The 20,179-nt window shown below is 33.1% G+C and overlaps 1 protein-coding gene and 1 pseudogene across 1 annotated transcript; both read right to left on the reverse strand.

Annotated features, from left to right (window-relative positions):
• Window positions 1-3,859: 3,859 nt before the first annotated feature.
• LOC133703316 (G-type lectin S-receptor-like serine/threonine-protein kinase At1g11330) lies at window positions 3,860-8,756 on the reverse strand (annotated as a pseudogene).
• A 7,403-nt stretch (window positions 8,757-16,159) lies between these two features.
• LOC133703645 (G-type lectin S-receptor-like serine/threonine-protein kinase At1g11330) lies at window positions 16,160-19,413 on the reverse strand. The gene is made up of 7 exons (XM_062128259.1): window positions 18,123-19,413; window positions 17,854-17,961; window positions 17,546-17,745; window positions 17,257-17,467; window positions 16,919-17,156; window positions 16,686-16,836; window positions 16,160-16,573 (listed from the first exon to the last, which is right to left on the reverse strand). Exons 1-7 carry the CDS (start codon window positions 19,411-19,413, stop codon window positions 16,265-16,267), a joined length of 2,508 nt encoding a protein of 835 aa, XP_061984243.1. The 3' UTR covers window positions 16,160-16,264.
• Between the last annotated feature and the right edge of the window lie 766 nt (window positions 19,414-20,179).

The following is a 20,179-nucleotide window of genomic DNA, read 5'->3' on the forward strand; positions in this document are numbered from 1 at the left end:
TTATTGAAATTTTATTTAAAGAATATGATTAATGAAAATATTTGAGATTAAATTAAAAGTAGAGTTTTTTTTAAAAAAAATATTTATTGAAATTTAATCTCTTATATAAATTTTTTAATATGAAATATTAATATGTGTCAAATAAATTATGGATCAATTAAAAATTAATTTTAAATAATTATTGATTAACATATTTTAATGAAATTCAAAATTATTTTAAAAAAACTTCATTTTATGTTAAAAATATAATTTTCTGGGTATTTATAAATTAGGAAGTTGAGCTCATATACGACAATCTTTTTATTCGACGTTATGTGGCCCCACAGACTTCAGCCAGTTATTGTAGCAATCCTTTGACTTTTTTGAACACAGCGCTTCCCTCTTAAATATTCAGGGGACATATAAACCACAGCATAAGAACAATTGTTTAATTCTTAGCTCAAACCATTGATAACTCAATACAGTAGAAAACAAGAAAGAAATGTCTACTTCATAGCATTCTCTTGATCTTCTCTTCCACCAGAGATCTTGGCCATCTGATGCCTGAAATTTTTGGATTCATCTAGTCATGCAACAAGATGTTACATGGCTTCAGATCTCCATGAATAATCCTTCGTCTGGAATCTCTACGAAGGTAAAGAGGACCTCATATGTATATATATGTGTGTGTGTGTGTGTATATATATATATATATATATATATATATATATATATATATATATATCCCATAAATCATTTTATAAAATATAAAAGAAAAAGAAAAGGTAACATGTGTAAGAGAGAATTTAAAACATAATAAGCATTCTTACAAATTTTAAATGAGTTAATTACAAAATAACTAAAATATTACTTGCTGAGCTAAGATTTTTATATACATCAAGATTTATACAAAAAGCATATTGTATAATCACACTAATTTCATTATACTTAAGTTAAATGTTTACATAAGCTTAACAAAGTGGAATCCTAAAAACTAATGATTTCCTTGGATATTTGATGGATCTATTACACAAACAACTTAGTAAGCATACTATTATGTTGACAAAAAAAATATAAATGATCATGTAATATACATAAATGAAGTATAAATTTTCTATCGAATTTATAGGAATTCTAACAATCAACATATAATTTGCTTATAAATCATTTAAACCCAATTAGAACTCATTTGCATATTCTTAATCTGAATACTCTTATTTACTTACATGAACAAGATGACTTTTCCAACCTGAACATCTCTAGACAATTATATTTATCAATTTTCCCAGGTCATTCAAATACGGATACCCTTTACAAATCGAGTCTTATCAATCATTCCCGGGCATCCCAACGCAGTCGTCATTAGCCAAAGCTAATCTTGTAATTCATTTTCCAGTAATCCTATTACGGATGTCATTAGCCGATTATTACAATTCTATCTCTCTCACATGTAAATGGTAGTTTTCCCTCTCTTTTTTTTCTTCTTGCCTGAGCGCGCGCGCGCGCCCTCGCACCCCCCCCCCCCCCACACACACACACTAACTTTTACTAAATTCCCTCTATATCCCAAATAGTAAATTTCATGTTCACGGGATAAAATTCTTGGATCGCGACATTTGTCTATATAAAATTTTTACCCGGGTGAATTTGAATTTCATTTAGTTACATATTGATACTTTTATTTCCTGGTAATTCACTCCTAGTAATATTTTATTCATATTTTTGTATTTTTATATTTTTTGAATATATTTATTATTTTATTTTATTTTATTTGCACTTGGTTCATTCTAATGCTTATTTGGTACTTCTGTTTAATATATTATATAAGCACTTAGATTGCTTTTCTGCCTAATTTTCAACCGGGGTTTACACTTTCTTCAAGAGCTTGTAGTTTTCTCATGAGTCCTTGAATTGTAATAAAATCCATATTATGTGACTCCTCTGTCGCGACCACCATGTAATGGAACTTTTTTTTTTTGTAGTGAGCATATAATCTTTTCTACCATAAATGTTTGCTTCATCTTCTCTCCATATCTCTTTATTTGATTGTATATGGTCAAAACTCTATCGTGAATTATAATAAAATCCATGTTATGTGGCTCCTCTATCACGACCACCATATAATGAAACTTTTTTTTGCAGTGAGCATAGAATCTTTTCCACCACACATGTTTACTTCATCTTCTCCCCATATCTCTTTATTTGATTGTACATGGTCAAAACTCTAGCAAAGTAATCTAAAATGCTCTCTCATTCAAACATATATAGCTTTTCAAAGTCACCTCGTAACTTTTGTAGGCATACCTATCTAATATTGCCAGCTCCTTGACTTGATTATTGCAAGGTTTCTCATACCTACTTGATAGTGGTTGCATTAGCTACTATCTTAAAATTGACATCATCTAGATATTGGTGGATGATTGTGAGTACTTTTTGATTCTTTTTTCGCACCTTTTGCATGGTCTCTCACTTTCACATGAATACATCAAATTTCATAATTTATCAAATGAGGACATTGAAGTAGGAAGATTATATTAGCCATGTCAAACAATAAAAAAACAAGCTTTGGTATCATTTGTTGGAAGAAACTTTAGGTGTGGTAGGAGAAAATCTTAAAAAACAAAAATAAAGAAGAAGAAAAATTTGAGAGGGAAGCTGTTTTTGTGTGAAGTGTTTTCTCAAAGATAACTCTGTAAGCTTTTCTACATACTTTTCTCATGTTTTGATTACAAGTTTATTTATAGGTATAAAATTCTAAATAATCAAATGATTAAACTAACCAAAAAAAAAAAACCTAAAGTGATAAGGGAAAGTATTTTACCGACTCGACCAATAAACTAATTCACTTAATCCAACAGGTACTCCGTACCCAACTAATAAGTCATTATATCATGATATTGATTGAAGGACGAGTTCCTTGCAAGTAACTAATCCGAGATGTCTAGTTGATGAGTTTATGGATAAAATTGACAGACAAAAGCCCAAAAGATGGCTTGAAATGGCAAACGCGCACTGGTCCTTTAGAGGGCCATAGATTTTGATTCAGGTACCCGATTACCTCAAATCACAAAGCTTATGTAGAGGCACATACTGTTCTAGACCAAAGGCAAGGCGCGCGTCCGAGGTTGTTTATGAGGTTAAAATCCATTCTAAAGACCTTAATCTCAACATTAATTTCGGAAATTTGACTTTTCTAACTATCTTTTCCTTTTATCTCAACATTAATTTCAGACTCTAATTATTTATATACTATGTAGCCCGTGATTTTTTGCAGAAACATTGCTGTACCATATTCCAACACAGCGTTTTGAGGAATTAACGGGGCTGAAAAATCCCAGTTTAAAAGTATTGCTTGTCGAGACAATTTAGTTTCAGGATATTTGATGTAATTATGTCAATGGCAGCATTAGGATGCATGAAACGGCCATTGGGAGCTTTCCTCTCCGTAAAGTGCATAACCAAAATACTACCTTTTTTTTTTTTTTTTAATCAATGAAACCACTTCTCATTTTGCTAAAATTTTATCATTAGCAATCTTAGATCATCCACCAAAAGGAATTCTTAAAACCCTAATTTTTTTTAGGAATTCCAATATCATCCTTCACGGATTTAAGAAACATAAAGGGAGGTAGCCAAGATATGTTTGAACTTTGAACTTTAATTACTTGAGCTAAATTAGAGTCCCTAGAGACTTCAATATTTCTACTCGCAGCACTCTAAAACTGGATGACACCCTCAAAACCTTTCAAGGTAGATGTGAAAGAAGCCCTTGAACATATTAGATTATTGATATCATAGACTAGGATAAATTATTAGATTGCTTTGAAAGTAAAAGCAATAAAAAAATTAAAAACATGTGAAGAGGACAGTAGAATAAAAATACCACAAAACTGACAGCCTGATAGCAGTCTGATTAAGTCATACCAAGCAATGTAATGTTATATAACATTTAACAATGATCAAACAGAAAACGTAAACATGTTCTGAACTCTATCGGCCTTTAAGATCAGAAATTGTCACATTGTTAATGGAATTTATCTTTTGGCTCTGAGTAGTGGCCTCTGTACCCAAGGAAGCCTTTCAACAAATGCTGGTTTCTTTGGAGAAGGAAGATCCACAATTTCACTATTTAGCATGGAAATGATAGTTGACACGGCCGGTCTATCTTTTGCCAATTCCTGCACACACAACAGACCAATATGTATGCATCGGAATATCTCCACCTGAAAACATGGATCTGGTATTGCAGGATCGACCAAAGCTGCAATGTCACCTTCATTCCACAGTTTCCAAGCCTGAAAATGTTGATACAATCATACAAGTAAGAGTTTGCCAGATTAATAAAATCAGAAATTGAAAGGAGCTTTCCAAATATATCTCAGGCAGTGTGCCGGACAGACATACAAATCCTATAAGACTCAAAGCATGCTCATCGCTATAAAAATGAGCGTTCTTTCTTCCGCTCACAATCTCCAGCAACAACACTCCAAAGCTAAACACATCTGATTTCTCTGAAAATCTTCCTTCCATTAAATATTCAGGGGACATAAAGCCACTGCATAAGCACAACAGCTTTCTGAGCTCAAATTAGAGAAACAGTAATAAGAGTGAAAATGGAGAAGAAAAAAAGAAGAAAAACACTACTTACAAGGTTCCAACAACCCTGGTAGTATTCACTTCATTGCCGCCAGAAATCCTGGCTAATCCGAAGTCTGAAATTTTTGGATTCAGCTCGTGGTCCAATAAGATGTTACTTGGCTTCAGATCTCTATGAATAATTCTTAGTCTAGAATCTCTGTGAAGGTAAAGAAGACCTCGACAAATCCCGTTAATAATGTCGAAGCGTCTTTCCCAATCTAGCTGTCCTTTCCTGAGTGAATCTAAGGATATTGTATCCAGAAAAAATCATGAGAAAACAAGGTCAAAAGAAAATGAGTCAAGAAAAGTAGCAATCTGCTTCTCCTGCTTGAAACTAATGATCTGTGAAATTGAAAATGAGTCCAGAAAAGTAGTAGCTAAACAAAAAAGAGCTGTAGCCCTAACCAAAGAGAAAGGCATCCAAGCTTTTATTCGGCATGTACTCATAAACCAACATCATCTCTTCTCCTTCAACACAGCAACCAAGAAGTCTCACAAGATTCCTATGTTGGAGTTTAGAAATCACTGCAACTTCATTCATAAACTCTTCGAGCCCTTGACCAGATGTTTTAGAAAGTCTTTTTACAGCTATTTCCTGCCCATCTGGTAATTTTCCCTACAATGTCACATCAAACCAATAAATACCTTTTTGCTCTAAATAACTATAAAGAACCTTTAGTTCCAGAAGTATTACCCTGTATACTGCACCAAAGCCGCCCTGCCCAAGCTTCTTCGATATGTCAAAGTTGTTTGTAGCAGTTTCAAGAATTTGTAATTTGAAGAGTGGTTCCAGTTTAACTTGCCTGACGTTTTCGGGCAAGTTTCCATCAAAAACTGTTTCTTGTGCTTCTCTCGTTTTGAACGATAAGGTCTCGTCACTTGTCAACTTCCTTTCTGAATTCAAGTGGAAGTATCGTTATTATTTGTGAATTGTGTTTTTCTTTGCTTGTAAAAATTGTAAAGTTTAGAAGTCCAGTAAGCTAATAAGACGTAGCATATTACCTCTATGTGTAGCCATCCATTTCCAAGAAAAAAACACACAGATGAAGGTGGCAATGGCTCCTACAATCACTGACATACTGATGATTACTTTCATGTTTCTCTTGTTATCTGCAACTAAAAAATTGTACTGATGGTTATTTTGCAAAAATGTAATGGAAATATGAAAAAACTTATCAATGTTTGCTCATACAGATACATAACTTGTACACTAGTTATGCATACCTGAAAAACGAAACAATAGTGAATGACAATTAGAAAAAATTAGAATAATTACCATGTTCTGTATTCCCCAGGCGAATGTTGAGATCTGTTCCTCCTTCAGAGAACTTTTGTACATCAATCAAGTTTCCTGTCCATGCCATACAGCCAAAACCATTATAATATGAACAAGCGACACAGGAACAATTCTTCAAGCACTCATCTTTGCATTCTTGTTCGGAGGACGGATATGGCCGGTACTCGGCAAAGGTTGGCACCTTCATCATCTCTAGCTTCATAAACCCATCTTCATTTCCCACTTCACTACCATTGTGTATTCTATCACACTGCAACGATGTCATCCTAACACAACCGCTAGTCCAAATTCCTCTGTTCCATTCATCTTGATTTTTTGCAACAAACCCTTTTAAACATGTGCAGATTGGTGAATTCTGTGCATCGCAGCTTCCAAATGGCCCGCACTTGCCATAAATATCACACTCAGTGGATGGAGCTTCCCAGTCATACTTCCAACCTCCCTTCCCATAATCCCAGTATTGCTCTGTAAGTTTTCCATCAGAAGTCAAAACATACGTTAATCGGAAAGCTGGGTCTTGAATTGAACTCAGAGTGAAAGTGCCATCTCCTTCATCTTGTGGAGTAAATCCACTTAGATACACAGAAGTAGACATTCCTGGTTTTCCAGTAAAGTTCTGGCCACCCCATGGACCACTACGCCAAAATGGATGACCATTGTACCAGATGAAGAACTCAGGAATTCCTAATGGATTGACACCAGCAGAGAAGTTTCCAACTGAAGGATCAGATGAGCTTGTCCATGACATTAGCAGTGTCTTGATCCCTGTTCTTGCGTTAGCAGTAAGTGTCATCTTTGATAAGTAAGTATCCGTAGGCTGCTGGAAACTTTGCCATACAAGGTTTCCATTCGGTCCAGCTTTCAAGACAAGGTTTCCATCATCAGTAAGCTGTGCAGTTGACTGATTGAAACCATTTGAAACATTTGATGACCAAAGAACCTCTCCCTGACCATTCAAAACCACAAGATTTCCATCTTCAGATATAGTCATCATTACTATACCATATTCCGACATATCGATATGTTGAATTAACTGGGCTGAAAAATCCCAGTTGAAACATTTTTCCGGCAGACTCTATAGCTTCCGGGTCTTTGATGGGTTGAGAAGTAGTTATGGTATCTCCTGCATCACCATAAAATGAACAGGAAAATGAGAGAAACAGAAGAAGAGCTAATGCAAGTTCGCAGTTGCCAAGTCCCATACTTGTTATTGATGAGAATGGAAGACTAATAAATGGCTAAAAGACTGTTCAGAGAAAGGATTCCAGGACAAGAATATTTCTCCTCCTGTCCTTTTTCTTAATTCCAATCAAGAGATTGTTTTTCAAAGAGAAACCATGGTTGACAATTAAAAGTCAGAAACTTAAATGTTTTCTGTTAATTTCCATACATAAAGAATGTTTTACCACACTGTTACATTACGTAAACAGGGTTGTGCATTCCTGAAAAACTAAACACTAGTGAATGAAAATTAGAAAATGTTATAACAATTACCAAGTTCTGTATACGCCAGGCGAATGTTGAGATCTGTCCCTCCTTCAGAAAACTTTTGTATATCAATCAAGTTTCCTGTCCATGCCATACACATATTACCATTATAAAATGAATAAGCGACACAGGAACAATTCTTCAAGCACTCATCTTTGCATTCTTGTTCGGAGGACGGATATGACCAGTACTCGGCAAAGGTTGGCACCTTCATCATCTCTAGCTTCATAAATCCATCTTCTTTACCCACTTCACTACCATTCTTTATTCTATCACACTGCAACGATGTCATCCTAACACAACCGCTAGTCCAAATTCCTTTCTTCCATTCATCTTGATTTTTTGGAACAAACCCTTTTAAGCATCTGCAGATAGGTGAATTCTGTTCATCGCAGCTTCCAAATGACCCGCACTTGCCATAAATATCACACTCAGTTGATGGAGCTTCCCAGTCATACGTCAAACCTCCCTTCCCATAATCCCAGTATTCTGTAAGTTTTCCATCAGAAGTCAAAACAAACGTTAATTGAGAAGCTGGGTCTTCATTTGAACTCAGAGTGAAAGTGCCATCTCCTTCCCTTTTTAGACTAAATCCATCTGAATACACAGAAGTATACATTCCTGGTATTCCGATAAACTTCGCACCACCCCATGGACCACTACGCCAAAATGGATGACCATTGTACCAGATGAATAACTCAGGAATTCCTAATGGATTGATACCAGCAGAGTAGTTTCCAACTGAAGGATCAGATGAGCTTGTCCATGACATTAGCAGTGTCTTGATCCCTGTTCTTGCGTTAGCAGTAAATGTCATCTTTGATAAGTAAGTATCCGTAGGCTGCTGGAAACTTTGCCATACAAGGTTTCCATTCGGTCCAGCTTTCAAGACAAGGTTTCCATCATCAGTAAGCTGTGCAGTTGACTGATTGGACCCTATTGAAACATTTGATGACCACAGAACCTCTCCCTGACCATTCAAAACCACAAGATTTCCATCTTCTGATATTGTCATCATCCCAGAAGAATCGTTGATTGGCTTGTTTCGGTTGGCCACCCATAGTACTGGAGTTGATGCTGATATATTACTATACCATATTCCGACATATCGATATGTTGAATTAACTGGGCTGAAAAATCCCAGTTGAAACATTTTTCCGGCAGACTTTATAGCTTCCGGATCTTTGATGGGTTGAGAAGTTGTTATGGTATCTCCTGCATCACCATAAACTGAACAGGTACATGATAGAAACAGAAGAAGAGCTACTGCAAGTTCGCAGTTGCCAAGTCCCATACTTGTTATTGATGAGAATGGAAGATTTACAAATGGCTTATTGACTGTTCAGAGAAAGAATGTCACGAAGAAGAATATTTCTCTTCCTGTCCTTTTAATTCGAATCATGAAGTTATTTTTCAAATACAAAGTTTAGCAATTAGAAGTCAAATTCTAATGTTTTCTGTAAATATCCATCTATAAAGAATGTTTAACTAAACTGCTGTATTACATAGGCAGGGTTATGTTTTACTCTGAGATTTTGACCCTCTTGTGCTAAAATAGTGATGTTTCATCAGGATGAACCTCATCAACTAGCTTGTGAGATCGATAGAATTTTTATTTTTATAGGATATTATCACAAAACATACACTTGCCTCACCATGATTGACATGCTCCTGTTAGGCGCTATCAAGAAGCTCTTGACATTCTTATTTTAAAGTTGCTTTATTCGTACTTTGTCTATTTTGAATTTGCCTGCAATATTTATGTGGGCGATGATTAAATTTATACTCTAAACCATCAACTGATATATGGCATAGTTGAATTCTTTTTATTAGACCTCATGTGGCCCTTCAGACTTCAGCCAGTTATTGTAGCAATCGACTTTTTTTCCTGCATCAAAAGCTAAAAACCTTTGACTTCCCTTAAAAATTCAGGGGACATATAAACCACAGCATAAGATCCACAGTTTTTTTAGCTCAAACCATATTGATGCTTGAATACAGTAAAACATAGGAAAGAAAAGTCTACTTGCAACCCTAGTAGCATTCACTTGATCTTCTCTGCCACCAAAGAGATTGGCCATTCCGATGTCTGAAATTTTTTGATTCATCTGGTCATCCGACAAGATGTTACTTGCAGGCTTCAGATCCCTATGAATGATTCTCAGTCTAGAATCTCTACGAGTCTATGAAGGTAAACAGGACCTCGACAAATTATTTGGACAATTTAGAAGCGCCTTTTCCAATCTAATTGTTTAACAGTGAAAGAAAATTGTCACCAACCGAATTTGAGCGCGTGACCAGCACACGCCACAGATAATTAGAAAACACTTATAATATGTTTATTTTCTGGAATTTATTTTTCAGGAAATCATTTTCTAAATTTTTTTGTATTTGTTTGTCATTAGAAAAGTTAGTCAATGAAAAAAACTTTCTAGTCAAAGGAAAATTTAGCTTGATTTTTAGAAAAGTGTTTTTTAAAAAAATTTAGACGGAAAACAATTTCTGAAAGTTGTGAAAAATTTAGAAATGTCATATTATTTACTGATTATATCAAATTTGGTCTTTAAACTTTTAATTGCTATATATATTTTGTTTTGAATATTTATTTTTCAATTTTATCTCTTAAAATTTAATTTTTATATTAACTTTGGTCCTTATTTTTATAATTGTTATTTTTTTTCCTTATCATTTTTTTATTGAAATTTTTTATGTATCAAATTTGGTCCTCATTCTTTTAATTGTTACTTATTTTATTTGAAATAATTTATGAAATGTTAATTATTATTATTTTAATTTCTTCATCTTTTATTTTTTTATTTTTTAGATTTGATCTCTATTATTTTGATTATTATTTATTTTATTTGAGATAATTTATGAAATTATATTTTTTTTCAATTTCATTCTCATTCAACTTTTTAATTTGTAAGATTTGTTCCTCATTATTTTAATAAACTTGAGAAAAATAAAATATTAATAAGTTATTTTTCAACTCATTTTTCATGACATAACCAAACACTAGAAAGTGTTTTCCAATTTATTTTTCATTACACTACCAAACATCAGAAAATAATTCACTTTCTCACCATTTACTTTCTAAAAAAATACTAATTTTCAGCAAACAAACGAGGCCTTACGGTATATTCCTTTGACAAGTAAACAGTATTACATTTGCTATTTACATTGCCAACAGATTTTCCGACAAAAACTTATCATTAAAATATTTTTTATCAAGAATTTATTATTTGTCAGCATTTTTGTTGTTAATTTATATATGCCAAAAAGAAAAAAGCATTGACCAGCTTCAATTAGCCATTTCATCAGCAACTAAATTGCCAATGAAATATTTTTCTATATTTCCAACAGTGTCATTGACAAACAAAAATAATTATTGGTGATTCCATCAAAGTTTAGTATTTTTTTAGTTATGTAATTGTTATTTAAAAAAATAACAAAAATCATAATAAAATCAAACATTATCAATTTTATTAAATTCCATATACATTAAAAATAATTTTACAATAATAAATACATTATTACACAAATGATGGAGGTGGAGGGAGGAATCCTAGGCCAAAAGGACTAGAAGGAGGAACAGGATTATGTAAAGCCATAAATTCTATCATTTTCTCCCAATTCTGCCCATTTTCTTTTTCTAATATGCTTTTTATTTCTTATTCTAATTTGTTCACTTGCTTCTCGACCTGTTCTAGGACTCTTGCTTCAAATTCTAGCATCGATTGGCTTGGAACTGTTATGTTCCTAGAGTTGAAATAGTATAAACCTGATTCCTATCAGGTTAGTCAATTGTTCTAGCCTATAACCATAACTGATGATCGTAAGGAGGATGAATTAAAGTGTTTTATTCATATTTTCAAACATTACAGCGATATATGTTTCTTATAAAAAAAATCAATTATAATTAAAAGAATTAAAAAAATGACAACTAACGCCTCAACTATTTTAAAAAAATTCGATAAAACTTACATATTCACCATAGTAAAACGTGCAAAAGTTTGGTTACATATCAGTTTTATAATATCCTATACCAAAAAGTTTCATCATGGATTTACATCATAAAAGTTCTTTTTCATACTATATTCTTTTAAGTAACATGCTTTTAACTCATTTAATAATGCTATTATACTCAACTTATAATACGACTTGAAGGTAAAGACTGATGCAATGACTGATAATTTGTTGTGAGTTGCGCACTCATCCTATAATGGTTCATTATAATCTTTTAAAAGTTCAAGAAACCTGACTTATCTACATTTGATTCTTCATCTAAAGGGATATTATTACATAAACTTTCACAAAAAATAAACATGATTCATTCATATTGCGTCCATCATCATACCCCTATAAGAATTACTATTATTATTCGCAAATCCATATATATTGCTAAAACTAGAAGTTGAGTCAATCATCCTTTCTAACATAATTCATTAAAATCTTTAAAAAATTCAAGAAACTTGAATATTACATAATCCTTCACCTGAATAAATATGATTCATTCACATTACATCCATTGTCATACTACTACAAGGATTACTATTATCATCCACAAACTCGTATATGTAGTTAGAACTAGAATTTGAACCAACCTTCTTTTCTAACATGGTTTTGTGAGAAAATATAGGGTTTTCTATGTGCATACCAATATAAGTATTCCTCAACAATTATTTTTTCAAGTAGATGCATCATCCTAACATCTTTATAATAAAACTTTTTATTCTTATACTTCACACATGGACATCTAATTTCATTTGCACTAATATTCTTCAGTTTAAAAGGTATGAAATTAATAAAAACCCTCATCTTTTTAAAGATAATCCTACCTATACAATCCTTTGGATGAATTTGATAATTCCAAGAACAATCATCCAATGATTATTAAACCTACATAAAATAATATTGATTTTATCAATTTTAAAAATATTTAATTTTTTCAAAATTTCCAACTTCACACTAAAGATTGATAAAATACAAAATAATCATAATTTCTTCAACTCTAACATACCTAAGTAAAAAAAAAAAACTTAATTTCATCAAATGACAACAAAATTCAATTTCTCTTGAATCTCGAACAAACCCTAGCATACAAATCTATCTAAAAAAAATTGAATCAATAAAATTTGAGTTTTTCACAACTTAATAAATAAATAAATAAAAGTAAACATATAATAACAGGTCAAGTTCTAACCCCCCCCTAAAAAAAGAAGAAGAAATGGGACGGTGCATATCAAGAAAAAGTAACAGTCACCATCTTGTAATTAGAAAGAATTAAGAATATTTAAAATTAGCATTAATTTCAAAGATTCAAGCAAGAAATTAGCTATACTTAATAAAAAAACAATGTCACCCTTAGTGCATCCTTTCTTACAAAAAAAAAATAACCTTTACTATTTGTTCTCCTAAAATTATCTTTTTTATTGCACTTAATTATCTTAATCTTTTTTAGTTCATTTTTTTCCCTCATTATTAGATAAAAAATCTTGACTTTGATTTCTAAAAATACAAGACTCATTGGTTTGATTATTCGTAATGATTTGATTATTCGAAAAAAAAAATCTTGACATCAGTTCATTTTAAAAGAAAACTTTTGATTTTGATTATTCATAAAAAAAAAATTGTCATTTATCCTCTATAAAAAAGTTGTCATCTAAATTATTTTTAAAAAGGACATGGAACAGGATGGTAAATATAAGATTGGGTTTTGACCCTTTTATTTTTAATTGTAATTTTCTTAAGATAGATCGAGTGATTATTATTTATTATCCTATCTCAATAGATTTTAATAGATTTTGATGGGATTACATTAATCGAGTCCAAATTATTATAACTAATGCTCAAAATATTAAATAACAAATAATATTAAAAAAATAATATTTTGTATTTTTTTTTATTTAGGGCTTTTTCTCATTTACAATTATTTTTTTATGAGATTTTTATTAAAAAAAAATCCATACAAAACATCAATGAAGTGTGCCAGTACTGATATACACAAAGTTAAATACAGAAATACCAAGAATCATAATTTGAGGGTTTAAGATTGACTTTTCGAGTACAAAACACCAAAAGTTGCTAGCAAAATATGATTGGAACACGTGTTACGCGTGCATTCGCGCGCTAGTCAATTAAGCTTCCTGAAATTGTTTTTGTGTGTGTACCCACACTCCCTTTTAAATATACGTGCAAATACTTAAAAGACACGAAATCAGTTCGTAGCCCACATTCTTCTCTTGGGTGTCTCCTCCTCGCTGGCGTTATGGGCGAAACTGAGAGGGTGATGTGATGGTCGCCGTGAATATCTGGCCGTGGAGGAGATGCTGCCGTTTGCTGCTGGTGTAGGGCTCGTCATTGCTATGGTGGAGCAGAGAGGTGGTTGTCGTTGGTGGTGACCGAGAGTGGACTCCAGACTTTGCTATTGTTGTGGCCGAGGCTGTGGTGAGAGAAACACCATGAAGAGTGGAGATTGGGCAAGTAGGAAGCCAGTAGAGAATGGTGGTCGATCGACGATGACTGTCAGAGATGGTGGCTGGTATGGTAAGGAGGTTGAAGATGGTGATTTATGGCCGTGGGTTTGGGTCGGAGAAGAAGATGAAGGCTGGAATGGGTTGACTTTGGTGGGTTTTTCTTGGGCTTATTACAGGTTGTGTGGAAAAGGACCTGTGTGAAGAGACGCAGGCTGCTGTGGTGGTTGATTTTGTGAGGGGAGGAGGATGAGGGTTTATTAGGGGAAGGTTGAAGAGGAGGGGGAAGGTTGCCTCATGAATTAATTAGAGACTAAATCGAATTAATTTGATAAAATTATTGAACTAAATTGGGCTGGATTGAACTAATTGTAAACAAAAAGTACTGAAACGAAGTGCAACCGATCTCTCGAATAATTTCTCCTTTTCATTTCAGTTATTGACTTTTAAATTTCATGAACTTTGTTCAATGAGGGCTTTAAATCTTTGATTTCTTCAAATTAATCCTTAAATTGATCTTTTTCAAATTAGTCTTTGTTTTTTTTTCAAATCCTGTAATTTTAAAAGAATTACATTTTTCTTTTTAATTGTGTCCCCAATTAAATCAATTTGGACCTCCAAATTTTAACTTCTTGTTGCAAATTCATCATTGGTTCTTAAAATTATACAATTTTAATCATTTTAACTTTTAATTTTGATTTTCCTTTTCAATTAAGCTCTTAATTAATTCCTAACTTCATTATTTATTTTAAACTCATCATTTCACTTTCAATTTCTTTTTATCTTATCCAAATTAAATCCAATTAAGTTATTTTCTCAATTTCATCTTTAATTGAAACTGGCTAAGAAATTCTCAAACTCAAATTTTGCTTTTAATTCTTGATTATTTGTCCAATTTCATTCTCAACTATATATATATATATATATATATATTTGTTTTTTTAATTATTTTCATGGTTTTTTAATACATAAAAATTAAATAAAAATAACAAAATGATTAAATTTACTGAAAAAACATATTTTTATGTTTGTTTTTGTAATATATACAAAAATAAAAGGTAAAAATTTATGTTATAACAAGGTTCATACATGATAAAGGTATAACTAAGCATACCAATAACATATATAAACATAGTTTAAATTATGTTACTCTATTAGTGTGCTACAAGTCAGAAAATCAAATATAAAAATAAATAAAAAAAAATTGTGTTTACACTACACATCCAAACAAAAGAATCTCTGTTAGATATAACATTATAATAAACATGTATAATGGTTTATCACACATGCTATTATCACAATTATAATAAATATTATATTTAACCATGTATACATAGACTAACATTATTCTATTAGAGTAAGTATTCTGACTTTTATAACTCAACAATTTATATAAAATTAATAATTAAAAAATCACAAAATAATAAATAAAAATTGATATTTTTTCTTTTCTAAAACTCTTTTATGAGATTTGAAAGTTAGCGCTAGACTTTAAATTTATATAATGCTAATCATCTATTATAGGATATATCCATGCAACAACTTATCTAGTCTCTAACATATCTCCTTGAATTTTATATTCTAAACCAATTATAGTCTATTTTAATAGTTTTAGGTTGGGGTTTTCCTTTCAATCACATAATAGTCTAGCATCTACATCACAATACACAATAGTAAACTTTATATAATTACATTAGATTATCCTCATTTAATCTGTTATCTTAATTAACCTAATCTTATGTGATTCAAGATAAGGTTCTAATGATAAATTTAAATTTTTAAAAATAAATTTATTTATAATATTCTATTAACTACCGCTATCAATAATTAAATTAAATAAGGTTTCTCAAACTTTAAGATTACAAATCTAAGGTGCAAAGAAAGTTTTATTCGATATATTTTGAAATTCAATAATTATATAACTATTATGATAACATATCAACTGTTTATATTGTGATAAACTGACTTTTATTATTATTATTATTATTATTTAATCAAGAGCTCGTAAATTGTTTTAAAAAAAACTGTTTAATATTTCTAAGTCAGAAATCGTTGTGTTTTCATCCTTGAAGAAAACTTTCCAAGGTGCCGCCTAGCTCCAAGATGATTACATTGTCTTTAGACAATACTGTTTTAAAGTATGCTTCATTTAGGGTTTTTTTTTTTCCTTGCTAAATGAAAACACATCATTTCTTAAAGGAGGTGCAGAAGCCATCATTTCGAACATTTCGGCCATTCTGAGTTTTCCTCTGATATTTTCTTCAATATGCATGTAGAATATAAGGACCGTAGAGCTGACATCTAATAGAAAAGTCATACCCAGCAATGTAATGTTCTACAATGATAAACTATATTAATATCTAATAGAAAAGTAAACTTGTTCTGAACTCTATCGGCCGTTAACATCAGAAATCGTCACATTGTTAATGGAATTTATCTTTCGGTTCTGTGTAATGGACTCTGTATCCAAGGAACTCTGCCTTTCCACAAAAGCTGGTTTCTTTGGAGGAGGAAGATCCACAATTTCACTATTTAGCATGGAAGTGATGGTAGACACTGCCGGTCTGTCTTTCGCCAATTCTTGCACACACAACAGACCAATATGTATGCATCGGAATATCTCCACCTGAAAACATGGATCTGATATTGCAGGATCGACTAAAGCTGTAATGTCACGTTCCTTCCACAATTTAAAGGCCTGAAAATGTTGATACAATCATACAAGTAAGAGTTTGCAAGTTTAATAGTATCAGAAATTGAAAGGAGATTTGCAGCAAATATATATCAGGCACGGAGGCGGACGGACATACATATCCTATAAGACTCAGAGAATGCTCATTGTCATAAAAACTAGAGTTCCTTCTTCCGCTTACAATCTCCAGCAACAACACTCCAAAGCTAAATACATCTGATTTCTCTGAAAATCTTCCTTTCATTAAATATTCAGGGGACATATAGCCACTGCATGAGGATCACAGGTTTCTGAGCTCAAAATAGCAAAACGGTAATAGGAGTGAAAATGAAAAAAAAAAAAAATACTTACTAGGTTCCAACGACCCTGGTTGTATTCACTTGATCTTCATTGCCACAAAAAATCCTGGCCATTCCAAAGTCTGAAATTTTGGGATTCAGCTCACGGTCCAATAAGATGTTACTTGGCTTCAGATCTCTATGAATAATTCTTAGTCTGGAATCTCTGTGAACGTAAAGAAGACCTCGACAAATCCCGTTAATAATGTCGAAGCGTCTTTCCCAATCTAGTTGTCCTTTCCTGAGTGAATCTAAGCATATTGTATCCAGAAAAAATCATGAGAAAACAAGGGCAAATGAAAATGAGTCAAGAAAAGTAGTAGCTAAACAAAAGAGGGCAGCAGCTCTAACCAAAGAGAAATGCATCCAAGCTTTTATTCGGCATGTACTCATAAACCAACATCATCTCTTCTCCTTCAACACAGCAACCAAGAAGTCTCACAAGATTCCTGTGTTGGAGTTTTGAAATCACCACAACTTCATTCATGAGCTCTTCAAGCCCTTGACCAGATGTTCTAGAGAGTCTTTTCACAGCTATTTCCTGTCCATCTGGCAATTTTCCCTACAATGTCACATCAAACCAATAAATACCTATTTGCTCGAAATAATTATAAATCACCTTTAGTTCCAGAAGAATTACCCTGTATACTGCACCAAAGCCGCCCTGCCCAAGCTTCTTGGATATGTCAAAGTTGTCTGTAGCAGTTTCAAGAATTTGTAATTTGAAGAGCGGTTCAAGTTTAACTTCCTTGACGTTTTCGGGCGAGTTTCCATCAAAAACTGTTTCTTGTGCTTCTCTCGTTTTGAACGACAAGGTCTCCTCACTTATCAACTTCCTTTCTGAATTCAAGTGGAAGTATCGTTATTATTTGTGAATTGTGTTTTTCTTTACTTGTAAAAATTGTAAAGTTTAGAAGTCCAGTAAGCTAATAAGACGTAGCATATTACCTCTATGTTTAGCCATCCATTTCCAAGAAAAAAACACAAAGATGAAGAAGGCTATGGCTCCTACAATCACTGATAAACTGATGATTACTTTCATGTTTCTCTTGTTACCTGCAACCAAAAAATTGTACTGATGGTTATTTTGCAAAAATGTAATGGAAATATGAAAAAACTTATCAATGTTTCCTCATACAGATAACAGAACTTTTTGTATGCACACCTGAAAAACGAAACACTAGTGAACGAAAATGAGAAAATATTATAACAATTACCAAGTTCTGTATACGCCAGGCGAATGTTGAGATCTGTCCCTCCTTCAGAGAACTTTTGTATATCAATCAAGTTTCCTGTCCATGCCATACAGCCAAAACCGTTATAATATGAATAAGCGACACAGGAACAATTCTTCAAGCACTCCTCTTTGCATTCTTGTTCGGAGGACGGATATGGCCAGTAATCGGCAGAGGTTGGCACCTTCATCATCTCCAGCTTCTTAAACCCATCTTCTTTTCCCACTTCACTACCATTCTGTATTCTATCACACTGCAACGATGTCATCCTAACACAACCGCTAGTCCAGATTCCTTTGTTCCATTCATCTTGATTTTTTGCAACAAACCCTTTTAAACATGTGCAGATAGGTGAATTATGTGCATCGCAGCTTCCAAATTGCCCGCACTTGCCATAAATATCACACTCAGTTGATGGAGCTTCCCAGTTATACTCCCAACCTCCCTTCCCATAATCCCAGTATTGTTCTGTAAGTCTTCCATGAGAAGTCAAAACATATGTTAAACGGTAAGCTGGGTCTTGAATTGAACTCAGAGTGAAAGTGCCATCTCCTTCATTTTGTAGAGTAAATCCAAATAGATAGACAGAAGTAGACATTCCTGGTATTCCAATAAAGTTCTGGCCACCCCATGGACCACTACGCCAAAATGGATGACCATTGTACCAGATGAAGAACTCAGGAATTCCAAATGGATTGATACCAGCAGAGAAGTTTCCAACAGAAGGATCAGATGAGTTTCTCCAGGACGTTAGCAGTGTCTTGTTCCCTGTTCTTGCGTTAGCACTAAGTCTCATCTTTGATGAGCAAGTATCCGTAGGAAGCAGGAAACTTTTCCATATAAGGTTTCCACTCGGTCCAGCTTTCAAGATAAGGTTTCCATCATCAGTAAGCTGTGCAGTTGCTTGATTGAACCCATTTGAAACATTTGATGACCACAGAACCTCTCCCTGACCATTCGAAACCACAAGATTTCCATCTTCAGATATTGTCATCATCCCAGAAGAATCGTTGATTGGGTTGTTTCTGTTGGCCACCCATAGTACTGGAGTTGCTACTGATATATTACTATACCATATTCCGACATATCGATATGTTGAATTAACTGGGCTGAAAAATCCCAGTTCGAACTTATTGCCGGCAGAGACTATAGCTTCTGGATCTTTGATGGGTTGAGAAGGAGTAATGGTATCTCCTGCATCACCATAAAATGAACAGGAACATGATAGAAACAGAAGAAGAGATACTGCAACTTCGCAGTTGCCACGTCCCATACTTGTTATTGATGAGAATGGAAGACTAACAAATGGCCAAGTGTTTGTGAAAAAAGATGTCATGAACAGGAATATTTCTTTTCCTGTCCTTTTACTTAATTCCAATCATGAGATTGTTTTTCAAATAGAAACGAAGTTTAGCAATTAAAAGTCAGAATTTTTATGTTTTCTGTAAATTTCCATCTGTAGCATAAGCAGGGTTATGTTTTACTCTGAGAATTTGACCCTCGTGTGCTAAAAGAGTGATATTTCATCAGGATGAACTTCATTAACTAGCTATCTTGTGAGATCGATAGCATTTTTATTTTTATAGGACATTATCACAATACATACACTTGCCATGTTAGGCGCTATCAAGAAGCTCTTGACATTCTAATTTTAAAGTAGCTTTTTTCGTACTTGATCTATTTTGACTTTGCCTGCAATGTTCATGTGGGTGCTGATTAAATTTATACTCTAAACCATCAAATGATAAAGGCAGGTAAGTTTCTAAGAAAGAGGCTATTTATACCATAGAAGTCTGAAGAGCCTGAGCGGTCTAAAGACATATAAAGGTGATTAGGATGCAAGTACACGGCATTTATTAACCACTAATCAGGCGACTGATCCTCAAGAGACATAGCTCAAAGAGGGATTCTTTTCAGAACTTTCGTGATTGTTTCGGGCCAGCTTCCATAGGCCAGGGCAGTAGCCTATTTACCTGCTATTTTCTAAGCCATCTTCTGCTTCGTTACGTTACTATCTTTATGTATCGTAAAAGTTTAGC

Source organism: Populus nigra, chromosome 9, assembly GCF_951802175.1.
Source record: "Populus nigra chromosome 9, ddPopNigr1.1, whole genome shotgun sequence".
NCBI lineage: Eukaryota > Viridiplantae > Streptophyta > Magnoliopsida > Malpighiales > Salicaceae > Populus > Populus nigra.